We start from the raw sequence: 18,184 nt of genomic DNA, 5'->3' as shown, positions 1-18,184 counted from the left end.
AGATAACTGGACAATATCTAAAGTAGACAATCAATCAGGCATGCTAGGATAGAGCAGGAATGATGATTCTCCACAACATATTAAATTGATAGTTTGATACAAATATCTTGAGGAAAGGTGCTTTGCTAGAGAATAAAGGTGGATATGAATTCTGTGGACTATATTCAACTTTGTGAATGGAAAGATTGAGTAGTTACATTGTTATTTCCTGTTTCTTTATTTCTGATATAATTGGCAATTCTGCACATTGATACATCTTGTTTTTAGTTATCTGCCCAGTTCTTGTATTCATGGCAGCTTGGCTCTGAAATGGATTCAACAAATCCTTCCCAGACTAAGATTCTTTAACAACAATTTGCAAGATGTTCAGTCTAGACTACTATCATGTTCTCTGTTGGACAATTCTGGTGCTATGCTTTCCCACTGTTTGGTTTCAGGAAAGCCAGTCTGGCCAATTGCTTGCCTTTCTAGGTATACATACGTATTCTTTATATACACATGTGTGCACCCACAAAAACAGGCAAAGTTAAATTAGTTATATATGCACAGCTTCCAGCCTTATTTTTTGCATTTTTCCTGCTTTTCCTGACTAACACCTGCTACAGATTCTTTTACAACAGGTTTTCCTTGCTAGTGCAATAACTAGAAAAATTGCCTTACTTCCCCTATTTGAAATTCAGCAGGATTTGGGGGGATGGGGGTGTTTAATTACTATTTTTATTATCCTGAGCTTCCTACTTTTCCTCAGTGTTTTAATTCTGGTGCATTTATTTTCCAGCCCAAGTAAATAACAATCAGAGAAGTCATACAAGTTCATCATACCTATCCCTGAAATGTGTCTATTAAGGAAGCAGTTCCCAACATTTTATTTTTCATTAATTTTTACAATCTTTATTTGGGAATTCAAGCTTCTATATATCTTATATCTTACTGCTGTAAGGAAATATGCCCAGTAATTTTACTTAGTTTCTCTACATCAGTATAAAGTCATTTTTACCTTCCTTATATCATTTTCTGTTTCCTACATGAAATGAAACCAAACGATGCACTTTTTCATGTTATCACATATGGGGATCATGATAGCTTCATGTTGCATAGTTGTTTTATGATGATTACTGCTATTTAGAAGTTCGAAGAGACTTTATCTTAAATTAAATGCAGTAACCAGAGGGAAACTACAGCTACTGACTTATTATTTCGCTAGAGGCAAGTTAGTCAAGCTTTCTATCAATAGCCTACAATTTCTTCAAATGGGTGAACAAGTCAGAAAAAAGAAATTGCCAAGCATTTGTCATGAACTGTAAGCAGTCAGAACATTTGTCAATGCAATCAAATATTCATTTGATACAAAAATAAATGGATAATGCTAAAATAAAACTTCAACAGCAAGACAGACAGCATATAAATTTAGTAATAAATAAAAAAAGAAATGTATTCTTTTGAACCTGATTTTCTGCTTTAGCCTGGTACCCATTGATTTCTCAAGGTAGGAAGAGTCCCCCAAAGGTTTTCATATCAGTATATAAAATCTCTCTTGCTTGTATCCCACCACTACTGTCATTCTTCAGATTCTACAAATATGAATCATTCTTCTATCACACAAATATCTCCTTTATATTTTGGCTGTTTTCAGGAAAGCTAAGCTGCTTCACTCTTCTTCCTTTTCTTTGAATAATGCTTATGACTCATTCTGAGGCATTCTGGTCAAGAGTTCTGTGTTCCTCAGTTATGTACATCTCTATTTCTTGCCAAATTGCTATGGGTGACCATTTCTAGAAGGTGGGAACACGCAGCGTCATTCACATACACCCAATCACAAATCCTCCACTTACAGAACAGTATTTTCCTGCTTCTGTTGACAAGGCCAATCATAAGTCACTTTTTAGTGCCATCATAACTTTAAATGGTTGTAAATTGAGGACTACCCATATAAATAGTTAATAGCAATTTCACCAGGTTCCTTCAATTTCTTATAGAATTAGGTTGCTGGTTAGGAGCCCCAGTTAATTCCCCCCCCCCCCAAATTTTAAACTATGGAACATCGGAAGCCATACTTTTTTTTTTAGGCCACACAGCTACACAATGTCAGGAAGCTATATGTTTGAGTTTGATGAATAAGCAACAACATGTGCTTGCCCTCTGTTGCTGCTGCCTTAATACTGCTTTAATTCAAGCACATATTTTCCTAAACCTGTGTTCAGGAAAAGGCATTGTTTATATAGAAAATAAGCAACCATAATGAAGAAATATAACTTTTGACATTCGAAATAATCTTCTACCTTGCAGATTTAATTATAATGCATTAGTCTTCATTGATTTATAAAAGATGTCTTCATACAATGTTGCTGTTTTTTGGGGTTTTTTATTAAAGTGTTATCATTATTTTTTTTAATAAATGAATCTTTATTTACATTTCGTGTTAAAAACACACCATACACCAACAAAGACAAAAAAACATTTACAATATACAAAAAACGAAGAAATCGAAAAATTGAAAAACATTTCAAAAATTTCACATTATATCTACTTCTAAACTAGCAATTATATTCCACTCATTAAGTCTCTTATAACCATTCAACTCCAAAGCTTATTCATTAACAAAGACTATATCACTTCATTTTTTACCAACCTCCAAGCCACCCTCATTTCTTTAATCTTTTATCCATCCAAATATACCATTTATTCCATGATAGAAATGCTGGTGTCATTATTTAAAAATACAGTATGGGTCCTAACTGAATTTTTCTTGGGCAAGATTCTAAGCCTAATGGGGTTACTGTTATAAATAGTATAACAATACAGTTGTAAATGATCTTATTTCAAGCAGCAATTAGATTTTAGTTACTTTAACATTTTGAATGCAATTCTAAATAATTTTTTATGTTAATCTGTCAGTCTTTGAACCAGTTCTTTTTTTCTCAGCTGTGTTTACAAAGTTAAGCATCAATGCAACACTTTTTGTCATTTGCTTGACATGGCAAAACTTTAATAATTTAATATTTCCTGTATGAATTGTCTTAGGAAGTAATACATCTTTAAATTCAGCTTTAACCTTTCCTAATTTTTCAGGTGGTGAAAACCATAGGCTTGCGCGAAGTATGGTACTTTGGTCTTCAATGTACAGATAATAAAGGTTTCCCAACCTGGCTGAAACTTGAGAAAAAGGTAATGAAATAAGCGAACTTTGATTGTTAAACGTCCAAACATAGGTATGCACTATTTAACTGATAATCGGATCCATCTAAATCTTTTAAGTCAAATCACAGACATTTCAGAGAAAAATAACGTGTTTATTATTTGCTATTATTATTTGCTATTACTGCTTTATTTGTATTTAAATCTTTTAAAATAATCCTACAAAGCAGTTCAAAAGCAGTGCAAAAATTACTATTTATTTATAAGCAAGCAAGTAGATGATAATGGCAGTGAAAGGGGCCATATGCAAAAAGTTGTGGTAAGATGGTAGGTCGAGTCAACCTTGAGCCACTCAGAATCAAACTGCTGCCAGTCAGCAGAATTAGCCTGTGATACTGCACCCTAACCACTGCACCACCAGGGCTCTGAAATAATTGTTGAAATATTGACCAGCAAAATGGGATATTTGACAATTCCCTTAGCCCTAGCCACTTTCTTTAGGATCCAGTGCTATTAAAGTAAAGCAATTTGTTGAGATGATGTTTAGGCTTGGGTATTGATAAGAAGAGCCTTGGTGGAGCAGTGGGCTAATGCCTCCTTAAGTAACACCAGCTGCCTGCAATTAGTGCAGGTTCGCATCCCACCAGTCTCAAGGTTGACTCAGCCTTCCATCCTTCCGAGGTAGGTAAAATGAGGACCCAGATTGTTGGGGGCAATTAAGCTGACTTTGTAATAATGCCGCTTGGGGGGGGTGTGTGAAAGCCCTAAGAAGCAGGCATATACATAGAATGAAGGCTACTGCTAAGTTTGTAAAGCTGCCCTGAGTCTTCGGAGAAGGGCAGGATATAAATGGAATTAAAATAAAAAAAATAAAGTAAAATAAGAGCTAATCACAGTTATGCGTCAGCTATCCCACTTGAATAATAAGGGCATGTGCTACAGACATCATACTTAAGTCTATTTATTTATAAGCAAGCAAGTAGATGATAATGGCAGTGAAAGGGGCCATATGCAAAAAGTTGTGGTAAGATGGTAGGTCGAGTCAACCTTGAGCCACTCAGAATCAAACTGCTGCCAGTCAGCAGAATTAGCCTGTGATACTGCACCCTAACCACTGCACCACCAGGGCTCTGAAATAATTGTTGAAATATTGACCAGCAAAATGGGATATTTGACAATTCCCTTAGCCCTAGCCACTTTCTTTAGGATCCAGTGCTATTAAAGTAAAGCAATTTGTTGAGATGATGTTTAGGCTTGGGTATTGATAAGAAGAGCCTTGGTGGAGCAGTGGGCTAATGCCTCCTTAAGTAACACCAGCTGCCTGCAATTAGTGCAGGTTCGCATCCCACCAGTCTCAAGGTTGACTCAGCCTTCCATCCTTCCGAGGTAGGTAAAATGAGGACCCAGATTGTTGGGGGCAATTAAGCTGACTTTGTAATAATGCCGCTTGGGGGGGTGTGTGAAAGCCCTAAGAAGCAGGCATATACATAGAATGAAGGCTACTGCTAAGTTTGTAAAGCTGCCCTGAGTCTTCGGAGAAGGGCAGGATATAAATGGAATTAAAATAAAAAAAATAAAGTAAAATAAGAGCTAATCACAGTTATGCGTCAGCTATCCCACTTGAATAATAAGGGCATGTGCTACAGACATCATACTTAAGTCTATGTGCTAGGACAATAATAGTCTGCAATGGAATGTAGGACAAGAAGACATTTATATCTTGAAGTGCACTTAGCAGCCATCTAAAACAGATTTTCAGTACATCTAGCAGTTGATGTTGTAACTGTCAGGTTTTTATATACCCTCTTGTATAGGAATTTCATTTTTAAAAAATGTATAAATAAAGATTATTGGCTGTCTGGTGGGCACCAGTGAGCTGGCAAACTGAGTGTGCATTCACAGTGTGTGCGTGCATACTGTGTGTATTAGTCTTTCACTAATCTTTCCAGATTGTGCTCAGTTTCCATCTCCCTCCCCTTAATTTTATAAAACTGTATAATTATAGTTTTTGCAGTCAGTTCAATTGAACTGACAATTGAAACAACTATGTCAACTATCAAAGTTAATAGATGCTGTTTAAAATTGCTAATAATATATACTTAACACAGTTTATTTTGTGCATAATAGGAATGCTGATGCAGGAAAAGCAATTTAAAGGGACTATACATATCTGTAAACTCAGGTTATGTTGTGATACTGAGATAGAGAAATTGCAAGCAGTCAGGAACACATAATCTAAGCAAGATAATGTTTAAAATACCAACACCATTTTATTTTTCATTATTGTAATCCAGATGAGTTATAATGATGGGCCCTTATTAAGCAAATAAAAAAAAGAACAAGCATACTCTGATTGACACATGGAGGGACTAAATATTAGGAATTGTCTCTAGCTTTCCTTACCACAAAGCCAAATGTGTAAATAGCAGCCTTTTTGGTTTTTTGAAAAGACATTTCACTTCTGTTAAGTACTAAAGCAATTTCCTTTTCTTCTGTGCAAAATGTCTGTCTGTCTCTTTCTCTCTCTCTCTCTCTCTCTCTCTCTCTCTCTCTCTCTCTCTCTCTCTCTCTCTCTCTCTCTCTTTCTGTGTGTGTGTGTGTGTGTGGGAGAGAGAGAGAAAGAGAGAGAGAGAGAGAGAGAGAGAGAGAGAGAATGAGAATGAGAATATACATTCATGCTCACTGAAAGTTAAACATCTCCTGACAGTGCAAACATCCTGTTTCTAGGCTTATCAAATCCTGATGTTTGCTGAGTCATAAGGGAAAAAAAACAACCTCAGAAATGTAGAAATTTCCTTGCTCAAACAACCCTTCCCCCCATGCATAGATGTAGCCATGTTATAATATGAGCCATATTACAAATAAAGGAGAATATTAATAGCTCGGGGTTGAACTGAAGGGTCCTTAGTGGTCTCTGAGCCTGGTTATTCCCTTGCAGATGTTTCATTTCCCAAACTAAGTAAGATCCTCAGGAGCACTGATAATGCTATTGAGTTTGGGTAATGAAACATCTGGAAGAAAACAACCAAGCTCAGAGAGCACCAAAGACCTCCCGTGGCCTTCCTAACAATTACTGAACAGCACTATTGCTCAAGTGATAGGAAGCAGAAAGGCAAATGAAATAGTTGTTTTAACGTTGGTATTTTAGGTACAGAATAGCTTTTTATACTTTAAGTAGGGGCTGTTCCTTTTTACAGATTTTAAATAAGTTGATTTTTTTTTGGAGCTGGAAACAATCATATAAGTTCAAAGATATCTAATAACTTGACAATAAAATTTTATTATTGATTGGAGTTGGGCAGCATCAAAATTGAATAAACAAACATCTTGCATTCAACAAGTTAGTATTTTCATAATTTACTGATACTTTATCGCTGTTTAGGTCTCTGCTCAAGAAATCAGGAAAGAGAACCCACTCCAGTTCAAATTCCGGGCCAAGTTTTTTCCTGAAGATGTGTCTGTAGAGTTGATCCAGGACATCACACAGAAGCTGTTCTTCTTGCAAGTGAAAGAAGGAATCCTTAGTGATGAGATCTATTGCCCACCTGAAACCGCTGTCCTTCTTGGATCTTATGCTGTGCAAGCCAAATTTGGAGATTATAATAAAGAACTGCACAAGGCTGGGTATCTCAGTTCTGAACGCCTGGTCCCCCAGCGGTAAGCACTTCTGTTGAAACCCTGAGGCCCCAATTCTATTGAATGAACTTCCAGATGAGAATGTGGGATGTGTAAAAGACACTAGAACAGATTTTGCAATTGTTACAACTGATAGCCAATCCATTAAGAAAAGAGTGACACCATAAAATGAAAAGTCATGAGTTTTGTTTTACAAAATGTTTGTTTTTCAAAATAAAGCTGAAATACCAGTAATACAAAAGAACTACAGTATGTTGTAATTTTCATAAAATTTAGCAGAATTTGAGATTTAAAAATTATTTTAGAATATTAGGGATGCTCATTACTTATGGGGTCCTAGTATTGCACATAATATTTAGCAACTAAACATGGTAGTGAAGCTAATACTTAAGGTTTTGAGTCAATTGCTATCTCTCTTCCCAAAAGGATGGTTGTTATAGGGAAAATTAAAGAAGCTAAGTGTACCACTTTGAGGTCCTAAAGTAAAATGTGATCTAAACCTAATGAAAGTTGGAACAAACAAATGGGAAAATATTATCAACATAGAGCAGGCACGCTGGCTGAGGAATTCTGGGAGTTGAAGTCCACAAGTCATAAAAGAGCCAAGTTTGAAGACCCCTGACATAGAGTGTCAGTTGAATAGGTATATTATTTCTCCATTCACTTCTGGTTTCAGTTAACAAACTAAAAAATTGCTGCTACTTACTACTGCCTTAAGACATTACTTTGTACCCATGGAGCTCTTGGGTACAAACTTCATGGGACAGGGATCTTTTCAGACATTTGCACATCCTTAAAGAATAACTGTAGTAAAGCTAGAGTTTAATCATTAAAAGACTAGTGTTGGAACTTGTTCAAGATTCATGTTTTTAAAAATCTCAAAAAAGTAACTTTTTTACTTTAAATGTTCTGTGCCATCTTTTCCATATACCCAATTTTGCTAGTATATGACATTTTTGTAAATAAAACATTGAAATTTAAATCTCATATATCTTTATATTTTAGAGTAATGGATCAACATAAGCTATCCAGAGAACAGTGGGAAGAACGAATTCAAGTATGGCATGCTGAACATGGTGGAATGCTTAAGTGAGTTATTTCATTGAATTTTTTATTGACTTTTAAAAATTGGTTTTAGTTATTTTGAAGTGTCCTATATATTAGATCTTTTCTGTTATACCTAGCAGTCTGAGTATTTTATTTTCCCAGCACCTCAAAGTTCTGCATCAGTCTTGAAAACAAGTCTTAACATTTCCTATTTTGTATTAACCAGAGAAAATGCCATGCTGGAATATTTGAAGATTGCTCAGGATCTTGAAATGTATGGAATCAACTATTTTGAAATAAAAAACAAGAAAGGAACAGAACTTTGGTTGGGAGTAGATGCACTTGGGCTCAACATTTATGAAAAGGACGACAAGTAAGTGGAGATATTTATAATCCTTTGTCAGACTAAAGAGCTGTTCTTGTGCCAAAGAATTATCTCATCTGTGATATGTACTTTTATAGCAATCATATCTGCTAAGGTCACCTTGCCTTTCAGAATATATGCTAAATAATATTGTGCTGGGGTACATATGACTTCAATGTCACTTGCCTTGCTTTATCCCTTAACTGCGCTCTTTTCTCCTTAAGCTCATGTACAGGCATGTGGTTTCAGAAGGACAGGAAGGGGCTACAGGGAACAATTACTGCATGGCTTATCTTTATTATGTATCATACCTTATTGATACTTGTAGAAAAAAAATCAGAAGCCAAGTCGATTTTTCACTTGTTAAAGTATTGGACAGAAGCAAGAACAATCATCTTCAGGAACTAGGATTGAGATATGAGCCAAAGGATACTGTAGACAATCCATGACCTGTTGGGACATTTTTCTTTCCATATATAATATAGGCTCGTGGTGTTTGCATTCCCCTCACAAACTTCAGGAATGCTCTGATGAAATTACTTCCTCCACCACTTCAGCTGACCCACAGAACTTCCTTCCATTTTGTTGGGGGAGGGAGGAACAAAGGGAGTGACAGGCTACAAGGGATACTGCACCCCACCCCACACCCCACACTCCCTATTCTGGCATGTCTCCAAAAGACCCTTCCCTCCAGTGAGGAAGAGTGCTCACCCTTTGATCATCAACACACCCCAGCCAGACCTACTCTACCAGCAAGCATCTGACTCACTCATTCTCCCCTTATCGGCCACCACTGTTAAAAGAGATTTAAGATTTCAGCCTCCGTTCCAAAGCAACCTGCCAGTCCTTACTGCCAACCAATTGGGAACACGAGCCAAAGGGAGATGGGGGGGGTAAAGTCCTCCCATTTTTCCTTGTGCCAAATAACTTAAGAGTTTCTGGAAAGTATAGTCAAAAGACATGCTGCATCGGCCACAACTCTGCCAAATTTTAATCATGGGTCCCCATTTTTGGATGCATTTTGTAAATTAGCCTGAGATACGTTAAGATATGTTGATTCCAAAATTGTTGCCTTATGATGCATTGTCTATGGAGATTCTCAATCACCCTGGTCATAATTATCCCAAAGATGCATTTTCACGAGGCAACTGGACTTTCATGTTTTTCTTTGAAGACGTTTTGCTTCTCATCCAAGAAGTTTCTTCAGCTTCTTCAGCCCCGCCGTCCAGTCAGAGCTGAAGAAGCTTCTTGGATGAGAAGTGAAACGTCCTCAAAGAAAAACAAGAAAGTCCAGTTTCCTCGTGAAAAAGCATCTTTGGGATGCCTGTGATGCATTGTGTCACCAAATTGAAGATTACAAAGTATCAAACAGATACATATGTTATAGTCTTAATAACCTGTTATTTATTGTATGTGCATGTATTACACAGTCAGGGAAGAATGCACATTTTGCGTGTGGAAAGCCTCAGATTCAATCCCAGTAATCTTTGGTTCTTTGAACTATGGTGCTGGAGAAGACTCCTGCAAGTCCCTTGGACTGCAAGGCGATCAAACCGGTCAGTCCTAGAGGAGATCAACCCTGACTGCTCTTTAGAAGGCCAGATCCTGAAGCTAAAACTCAAATACTTGGCCACCTAATGAGAAGGAAGGACTCACTGGAGAAGAGCCTAATACTGGGAAAGATTGAGGGCAATAGAAGAAGGGGACGACAGAGAATGAGGTGGGTGGATGGAGTCACTGAAGCAGTAGGCGTGAGCTTAAATGGACTCCAGAAGACGGTAGAGGACAGGAAGGCCTGGAGGAACGTTGTCCATAGGGTCACGATGGGTAGGACACGACTTTGCAACTAAGAACAACAACAATCTTTGGTTAAGGCTAGGAGAATCTGTTCTGAGAGCTGTGTTCCATTAGAGTAACCAAGTCTGAGCAAAACATATTCACAGGATCGCCACCATGTAAGAAACCTTGCTTAATCATTTAGGATTCTCACTCAACTTTCTCCTCAATGGAGACTCTCCATTATGCTCAGTTGAGAGCTTTTTATAATCGTTTATTCCATGCTAGGAACCATTAGTGTGAAATTATTCTTAGCGAACAGGTTGGCTTTTATCTGGAAACTGCTCAGGTAAAGTTAAGTTGAATTCTTGGAATACCAGACTGACAATCTTTGTTATTTTAAGGCAGTAGCTTTAGAGTTCCTTATTAAGGAAGAGATTTGAGGAAGAAACAGCATAGTGGTAATCTGGAAATGAGACAGAACAAACTGAATGATACTATGTAAAAAGGAATGGTTCCTGTTCATATAATACTTGTTCAATACACCAAGAAAGTACAAGTTCATAAATTAACTTGAATTTATTTTGAAGCATAGTAGATTATTTATAAATAGTAACTTGGCTTTATATTTGTTTCCAAGGCATGCTTTAAGCCGTACAAACATTCAAACAGGAGAAATTGGCTGCAAACATTGGAAAAAGGCTATATGCCAGGTCTTCCTTGCCGTTTTTAATCAAAATTATACCAAGATCACCAAAGAAGTCTAAAAAATTTTCTAGCAAACCTATCACACCTAGAAAATAAGGAGTGTCACTCTTAAGGATTGCATGAGTGAAACTACTTCTAGATTCTTGAATGACAGGTCTCTTTGTGTAGCCACAGTCATTCAAACTGGTTTTACAAGCTATATAAAGCCTGCAGGAAGAAACATTTGCTTCTGAAAGAAAATCTGGGACGGGGGATGTGCAAAGTAAATTAAGCATTGGCACATCTAATGATTCATAATGGAATCTTCATAATATGGAAGTTAACTTGCTGCTTCCCCCTTCCCTTTTTTTAATACAACTTGAATGCATAGAAATTGCTGGAGGATGGAATATGGTAAGGCACACCTATGGCTAATATTGAGTTTAGCATATAAATAACAGCACTTCTATTTTTCATTATGAAAGCTACCTTTGAATCTCCAACACTTAATTACTGCATCAATATCTTTAAAACAGTAGTTGTATATATTGAGAAGCATTAACGCACAATGCTCTAGTTATAATATTCTGTGTGAGTTATATACTTGTGTTTGAGATTTGTTTGAATATTAGTAGCTCGAGTTGGCAGTGGTGGGATTCAAATATGTGAACAACCGGTTCTCTGTGTGGATGCCGCTTCCGGAAATCTGTTCTGGGCAACAAAAAATTAGCTTCCAGTTCTGCCGAAGTGGTGCAAACCGGCTGAATCCCACCACTAGTATTGAGCTGATAGTCTGATCTCTGAGCTTGACGATTTGGCTGTAAATGTTTCATCTCCATTCAGGGGGGACATCTTCAGTGCGCTTTGAATTGTGCAACCCTAACCCACAATTCAAAGCCCATTGAAGATGTTCACCCCCCACGGAATGGAGATGGAACTCCAAGATGGATGCCAAGTTCGGAGATCAAAGCAACAGCTCCCATGCTCATGTGTTTCTTTATATGAGGAGTATTATCTTTGCCCAGATTTTACCGTATATACTTGAGTATAAGCCGACTCGAGTATAAGCCGAGACCCCCAATTTCACCCCCAAAAACTAGGAAAAGTTGTTGACTCGAGTATAAGCCGATCCACCGTTCTGCAAGCCTCCGCCGCCGGCGGAGGCTGGATCCGCGCTCTGCAAGCCTCCGCCGCCGGCGGAGGCTGGATCCGCGCTCTGCAAGCCTCTGCCGCCAGCAGAGGCTCGATCCGCCATTTTGCAAGCCTGAATACACAGGAATACCCTGTGTGGCCGCGGCTCTCGGGGAAGCCCTGGCTGTCCGCTTCCTCGCTCCACGCTGCCATTCGGGGCCCGCGCGTTCCCCGGGCAAATTGCGGCGCCCAGCGGGCGAGGAAACACGCCCGCTCCAGTCGCCCCCCCTTCCCTCAGGAGACGCGAAGCAAGTGACCGCCCGGAGCTTACCGAGGACTTGCGCGCGGCCGAGGCTTCGGTGCTTCCAGGATCGCGCGCACCTCTCCCAAGCCGCCGCCGTCCGGAGACCTGCCGAAGTTTGGGGAGGTTTGGGGAGGTGCGCGCGCACCTCCCCAAACGTCGGCAGGTCTCCGTTCCTCCGCGCAGACCTGCCGACGTTTGGGGAGGTTTGGGTGCCTCCCCAAACCTCCCCAAACGTCGGCAGGTCTCCGTTCCTCCTGCCGACGTTTGGGGAGGTTTGGGCACCTCCCCAAACCTCCCCAGGTCTCCGTTCCTCCGCGCAGACCTGCCGACGTTTGGGGAGGTTTGGGCGCCTCCCCAAACCTCCCCAGGTCTCCGTTCCTCCTGCCGACGTTTGGGGAGGTTTGGGCACCTCCCCAAACCTCCCCAGGTCTCCGTTCCTCCGCACAGACCTGCCGACGTTTGGGGAGGTTTGGGGAGGCGCCCAAACCTCCCCAAACGTCGGCAGGTCTGCGCGGAGGAACGGAGACCTGGGGAGGTTTGGGGTGGTGCCCAAACCTCCCCAAACGTCGGCAGGAGGAACGGAGACCTGGGGAGGTTTGGGGAGGCGCCCAAACCTCCCCAAACGTCGGCAGGTCTGCGCGGAGGAACGGAGACCTGGGGAGGTTTGGGGAGGTGCCCAAACCTCCCCAAACGTCGGCAGGAGGAACGGAGACCTGCCGACGTTTGGGGAGGTTTGGGGAGGCGCCCAAACCTCCCCAAACGTCGGCAGGTCTGCGCGGAGGAACGGAGACCTGGGGAGGTTTGGGGAGGCGCCCAAACCTCCCCAAACGTCGGCAGGAGGAACGGAGACCTGGGGAGGTTTGGGGAGGCGCCCAAACCTCCCCAAACGTCGGCAGGTCTGCGCGGAGGAACGGAGACCTGGGGAGGTTTGGGGAGGTGCCCAAACCTCCCCAAACGTCGGCAGGAGGAACGGAGACCTGGGGAGGTTTGGGGAGGCGCCCAAACCTCCCCAAACGTCGGCAGGTCTGCGCGGAGGAACGGAGACCTGGGGAGGTTTGGGGAGGTGCCCAAACCTCCCCAAACGTCGGCAGGAGGAACGGAGACCTGCCGACGTTTGGGGAGGTTTGGGGAGGCGCCCAAACCTCCCCAAACGTCGGCAGGTCTGCGCGGAGGAACGGAGACCTGGGGAGGTTTGGGGAGGCGCCCAAACCTCCCCAAACGTCGGCAGGAGGAACGGAGACCTGGGGAGGTTTGGGGAGGCGCCCAAACCTCCCCAAACGTCGGCAGGTCTGCGCGGAGGAACGGAGACCTGGGGAGGTTTGGGGTGGTGCCCAAACCTCCCCAAACGTCGGCAGGAGGAACGGAGACCTGGGGAGGTTTGGGGAGGCGCCCAAACCTCCCCAAACGTCGGCAGGTCTGCGCGGAGGAACGGAGACCTGGGGAGGTTTGGGGAGGTGCCCAAACCTCCCCAAACGTCGGCAGGAGGAACGGAGACCTGCCGACGTTTGGGGAGGTTTGGGGAGGCGCCCAAACCTCCCCAAACGTCGGCAGGTCTGCGCGGAGGAACGGAGACCTGGGGAGGTTTGGGGAGGCGCCCAAACCTCCCCAAACGTCGGCAGGAGGAACGGAGACCTGGGGAGGTTTGGGGAGGCGCCCAAACCTCCCCAAACGTCGGCAGGTCTGCGCGGAGGAACGGAGACCTGGGGAGGTTTGGGGAGGTGCCCAAACCTCCCCAAACGTCGGCAGGAGGAACGGAGACCTGGGGAGGTTTGGGGAGGCGCCCAAACCTCCCCAAACGTCGGCAGGAGGAACGGAGACCTGGGGAGGTTTGGGGAGGCGCCCAAACCTCCCCAAACGTCGGCAGGTCTGCGCGGAGGAACGGAGACCTGGGGAGGTTTGGGGAGGTGCCCAAACCTCCCCAAACGTCGGCAGGAGGAACGGAGACCTGGGGAGGTTTGGGGAGGCGCCCAAACCTCCCCAAACGTCGGCAGGAGGAACGGAGACCTGCCGACGTTTGGGGAGGCGCCCAAACCTCCCCAAACGTCGGCAGGTCTCCGTTCCTCCACGCCCTGCCTGCCTGCTTCTTTCCGCTGCAGAAAGAAGCAGGCAGGCAGGGCGCGGAGGAACGGAGACCTGCCGACGTTTGGGGAGGTTTGGGGAGGTGCGCGCGCACCTCCCCAAACCTCCCCAAACTTCGGCAGGTCTCGGACGGCGGTGGCTTGGGAGAGGTGCGCGCGATCCCGGAAGTACCAAAGCCTCGGCCGCGCACAAGTCCTCGGTAAGTTTTTTTGTTGACTGGAGTATAAGCCGAAGTGGAATTTTTCAGCCCAAAAAGTGGGCTGAAAAATTCGGCTTATACTCAAGTATATACGGTAAGTTCTTATGCAAGCTCTGCTCTAAATATAACATGAATCTCTACGAGATAACATTTACCTACATATTATAAAGGATATTTAAAATGGATGAAACCTTTATGGGGAAGAACTTTTTCTCTCTGGGAGGTGGCAGAGTTTCACTTTAAAAACTGTGATATAAAGAAGAATACAGGTGTTAGAACTTTAAGGGTACAAAGAGAGAGATTTTCATTTATTATTTTTTTTTCTATCCCAGATTGATCTGATAATTGGATGCTGTAGAGAAGGGGATGGGCAGTCATGCAGCTTGTGTGCTCAAAAATGTTATTTAGTAGGCCAGATACAAAACTGTGTTTGGGGAAACACATATTGTCACGATGCCTCTTTGACCACATTAAGTCCAATAATCAGTCTTTTTTTTTTTTGCTTGGCATCCTTCCTGTAAAAGCCATATTCTGCTGTTTATGAAGGTTGAAGTAACTTTTGTTAGATGCCAATTGTTCAACTTATTGCAGAAATCTGGAACCAGATCTATTTTACTCCCAGTTCTGCTGTAAAGATCTAATGAGACAGGGAGGTAGCTTCAGCATCACAGTACAATTTAATCCTTGACTTATGTCAGTTCATTTAATGACAGTTTGAAGTTACAATGGCCTTGGAAAATGTGACATGTCCATCCTCAAAAGTTATTGCCGTTGCAACAACTCCCACAGTCACGTGGTCGCAACTCAGGCACTTGGCAACCTGCTCGCATTGACAATGATTCGGTGTCTTGTGGTCACATGATCCCAATTTCAACCTTCTCAGCCAGCTTCTGACAAGCAAAGTCAATTGGAGAAGCCAGATTTGCTTAACAACTGCATAATTCACTTAATGACTATGTGATTTGTTTAACAACCACAGTAAAAAATATTGCAGAATTAAGTCCCACCACATGATGATTTGTTTAATGACCAAAATTCCAGTAATTGTGGTCATAAACTGAGGACTACCTCAACTAGCTGGAGTGTAATAGAGCCAAACTTCTTGATCTGTGTTGTAGATATTGTTTCCTTATCTGTATCTGCTTTGGTGTTTCCAGATTAACCCCTAAAATTGGCTTCCCTTGGAGTGAAATTCGAAACATATCTTTCAATGATAAGAAGTTTGTTATAAAACCAATTGACAAGAAATCACCAGTGAGTATAACTGATAATTAGTGTTGCTCCTAATGAAAGAGAATATGGTTATTTATCTGTTATTTTTTAAAGACCTACCTGTTAATTTGCATAAATCTTAGAATGAATTTGCATGCCCATTTGGTAGTTGAATAATAGTGGAAACCCTGGTTTCTATAAAATAAATCTGCTTAATGATTGAAATTACTTCAACAGAATGTGGAATTCTCCCTTCCTTTCATCATGTCCACATCAATATGTTAGAATGTTTGTTGAATCATCTTATTGTATTTATTGAATATTAATATTATGGGCATCACTTTCTTCCTCTTATATTGCACAAAATTGGAGTCTTAAAATTGGAGTCTTAAAATGATAACTTTTAAAAAAAATTACCATAGGAATATTTCCTTATTCTGTAACATCTTCTATCATTGCATTGTAAAATTTAATTTTCCTGATAATTTTGAAATAACCTTTCTGTAAAGTTTTTTAAGAGGTTGGTATATTGAAGAAATGTCTTATTTTGCCTTCCTTTATAATATAAATGGGTCTCGCCAGAAATTGCTTAAATTTCAGAAATGACTTCCTCCCCTTTAAATATTTGATTACGAGAAATTATTCTTTGAAGGTAAAGAGAAAATTTAGTCATTTAGCCATTAACCATATTGAAATTTTGTGTTCCAAATATTCACTGGAGCCCTGGGATTATGAATAACTTTATTGTGTTCTTTTTCTTAATGTTAGCCTCATTTTCTCCATCCATTATTTCATAATTTCCCTTCTGTCTTTGTTCCACCCCACAAATGAACTTGCTCTGATACTTGGCTATTAAGAATTTAGGGACAGAAGTTTTGAATCTGGGTGATGTCCATACCATTACTTATCTAACCCATGCACAAAGCCCAATGAATATTACAAAAGATGCTATTAGAGAAGCATTGTTATAGCAGTTATTAAATTGGTCGGGCTCAGAAATTATTAATGTATTTTTAGTGCTGAAATTAGCAATCATAGGCCAATCGCGGGAGAAGCCCTAACCCCTATATCAGCTATGCTGACTCAGGAATTCTGGGAGTTGAAGTCCATGAGTCATAAAAGAGCTGAGGTTGCCTACCCCTGCCCTAAATGATGAAATGGGTTAATTTGTTACTGCTTGGATTTTCCATTACAAAGAATTAGGGAGCCAGTGAAAAGTTTGACACAAAACTGTAAAGTAGGGCACTGCAAGTGTGCCTGTGCATGGGTGTCTTTTTAACCTTTTCATCTCTTCTTGCCAGGACTTTATATTTTATGCTCCTCGCCTAAGAATCAACAAGAGAATCCTGCAGCTATGCATGGGAAATCATGAGCTGTATATGCGCCGTAGGAAACCAGATACCATTGAGGTCCAGCAAATGAAAGCTCAGGCCCGTGAAGAGAAGCACCAGAAAGAGCTAGAAAGGTGTGTGCAGGAGCATAGGAACTGCAACATGGTATAACTCAATTAGGCCCCTACATTAAGTGTGATCATTCTGCTGTAGATATATTGATAGCCTTACCATACCATAGCGTACGTGGCAATCATAGGGTTACCAAAAATTAAATCTAGAGTGAGTATGGATTGGTAAGAGGTTGAGTTGCTTGAGATCTTTATATCCTCTTTACTTCCTTCACGGTTCCTTAATAGAAAAGTTTAGGTCATGAGTGACTAGAAATGCAATCGTGAGTGACTAGAAATGCAATCATTACATAATAAGTACTACTCTTGATTTAAACACGTGTTCAGATACTTTCACATTGTTCTGTCCTGGTTATTACGAAAAAAAATCAGAAAAGTGGAAAACGTTTCTAGAAAGTGAAGTAAGTTGTAGTCTGTTCAGTTCTAAAGCTAATTTAATTTTATATCTAAAGGGAGATGTTGGAGAATGAGAAGAAGAAAAGAGAGACAATTGAGAAGGAAAAAGAGCAGATGATGCGAGAGAAAGAAGAGCTGATGATGAGGCTGCAGGAGTATGAAGTGAAGACACAAAAAGCAGAAAAAGGTACTGCCTTGCATTGTGTTGGCAGCAGTTGCCGAAACCCACGTCCATCTTTCTATGTTCCCCACTTCTGATCTGATAAGCAGTGTCTTTAACAAGCAATAGCAACCTAAAATGTCATTGTAGTAGTACTATGGATTGAATTTCCTAATTAATAGAACTACATATACAGGTAAACATCCTTCTGAGAGGAGAGTAGTCTCGCCCTAATGAACTCCCAGGACCTTGCTCTGAGGAAGAGAGTGGGGAGCTGGAGGAGGCTTCACTTCACCTGCAGTAACGGGGAATCATGATGTGCTGTTGCCATCAAGATGCAGTGTTTGGCAGGGCTATTGCGTAGCCCCAAAATATCAGCCTCCTATGTTAATAGTTTGGTTGACTGAAAAAATTAACCACTGAAGTAATGTTTGTGTGGTGTCAAATGCAATGAAATCAGAAGTAATCATCACTGATTTATCTTGGCAGGTATGTGATTTGGTTGGAGTTGGTCTGATAGATATAGTTATAATCACAATATGAGAATAGACATTTCTTCTAAGATGTTTTCCATTCTTAGTCAACAGCCTGGGGAC

General features: G+C 41.2%; 1 protein-coding gene across 1 annotated transcript in view; it reads left to right on the top strand.

Moving 5' to 3' along the window:
- The window catches only part of EZR (ezrin), a 48,919-nt gene that overhangs the window by 16,396 nt on the left and 14,339 nt on the right, over positions 1-18,184 (top strand). The window contains exons 4-10 of the mRNA XM_081322719.1: positions 3,070-3,165; positions 6,518-6,792; positions 7,777-7,860; positions 8,045-8,191; positions 15,516-15,612; positions 16,872-17,035; positions 17,485-17,615. Coding sequence (XP_081178845.1) covers positions 3,070-3,165; positions 6,518-6,792; positions 7,777-7,860; positions 8,045-8,191; positions 15,516-15,612; positions 16,872-17,035; positions 17,485-17,615 — 994 coding nt within the window. The remainder of the gene's footprint in view (positions 1-3,069; positions 3,166-6,517; positions 6,793-7,776; positions 7,861-8,044; positions 8,192-15,515; positions 15,613-16,871; positions 17,036-17,484; positions 17,616-18,184) is intronic.

The sequence above is a fragment of the Vipera berus genome (assembly GCF_964194415.1).
Source record: "Vipera berus genome assembly, chromosome: 1".
NCBI classification, from domain to species: Eukaryota; Metazoa; Chordata; class Lepidosauria; order Squamata; family Viperidae; genus Vipera; species Vipera berus.
This window is presented reverse-complemented; position numbering and strand designations above follow the sequence as displayed.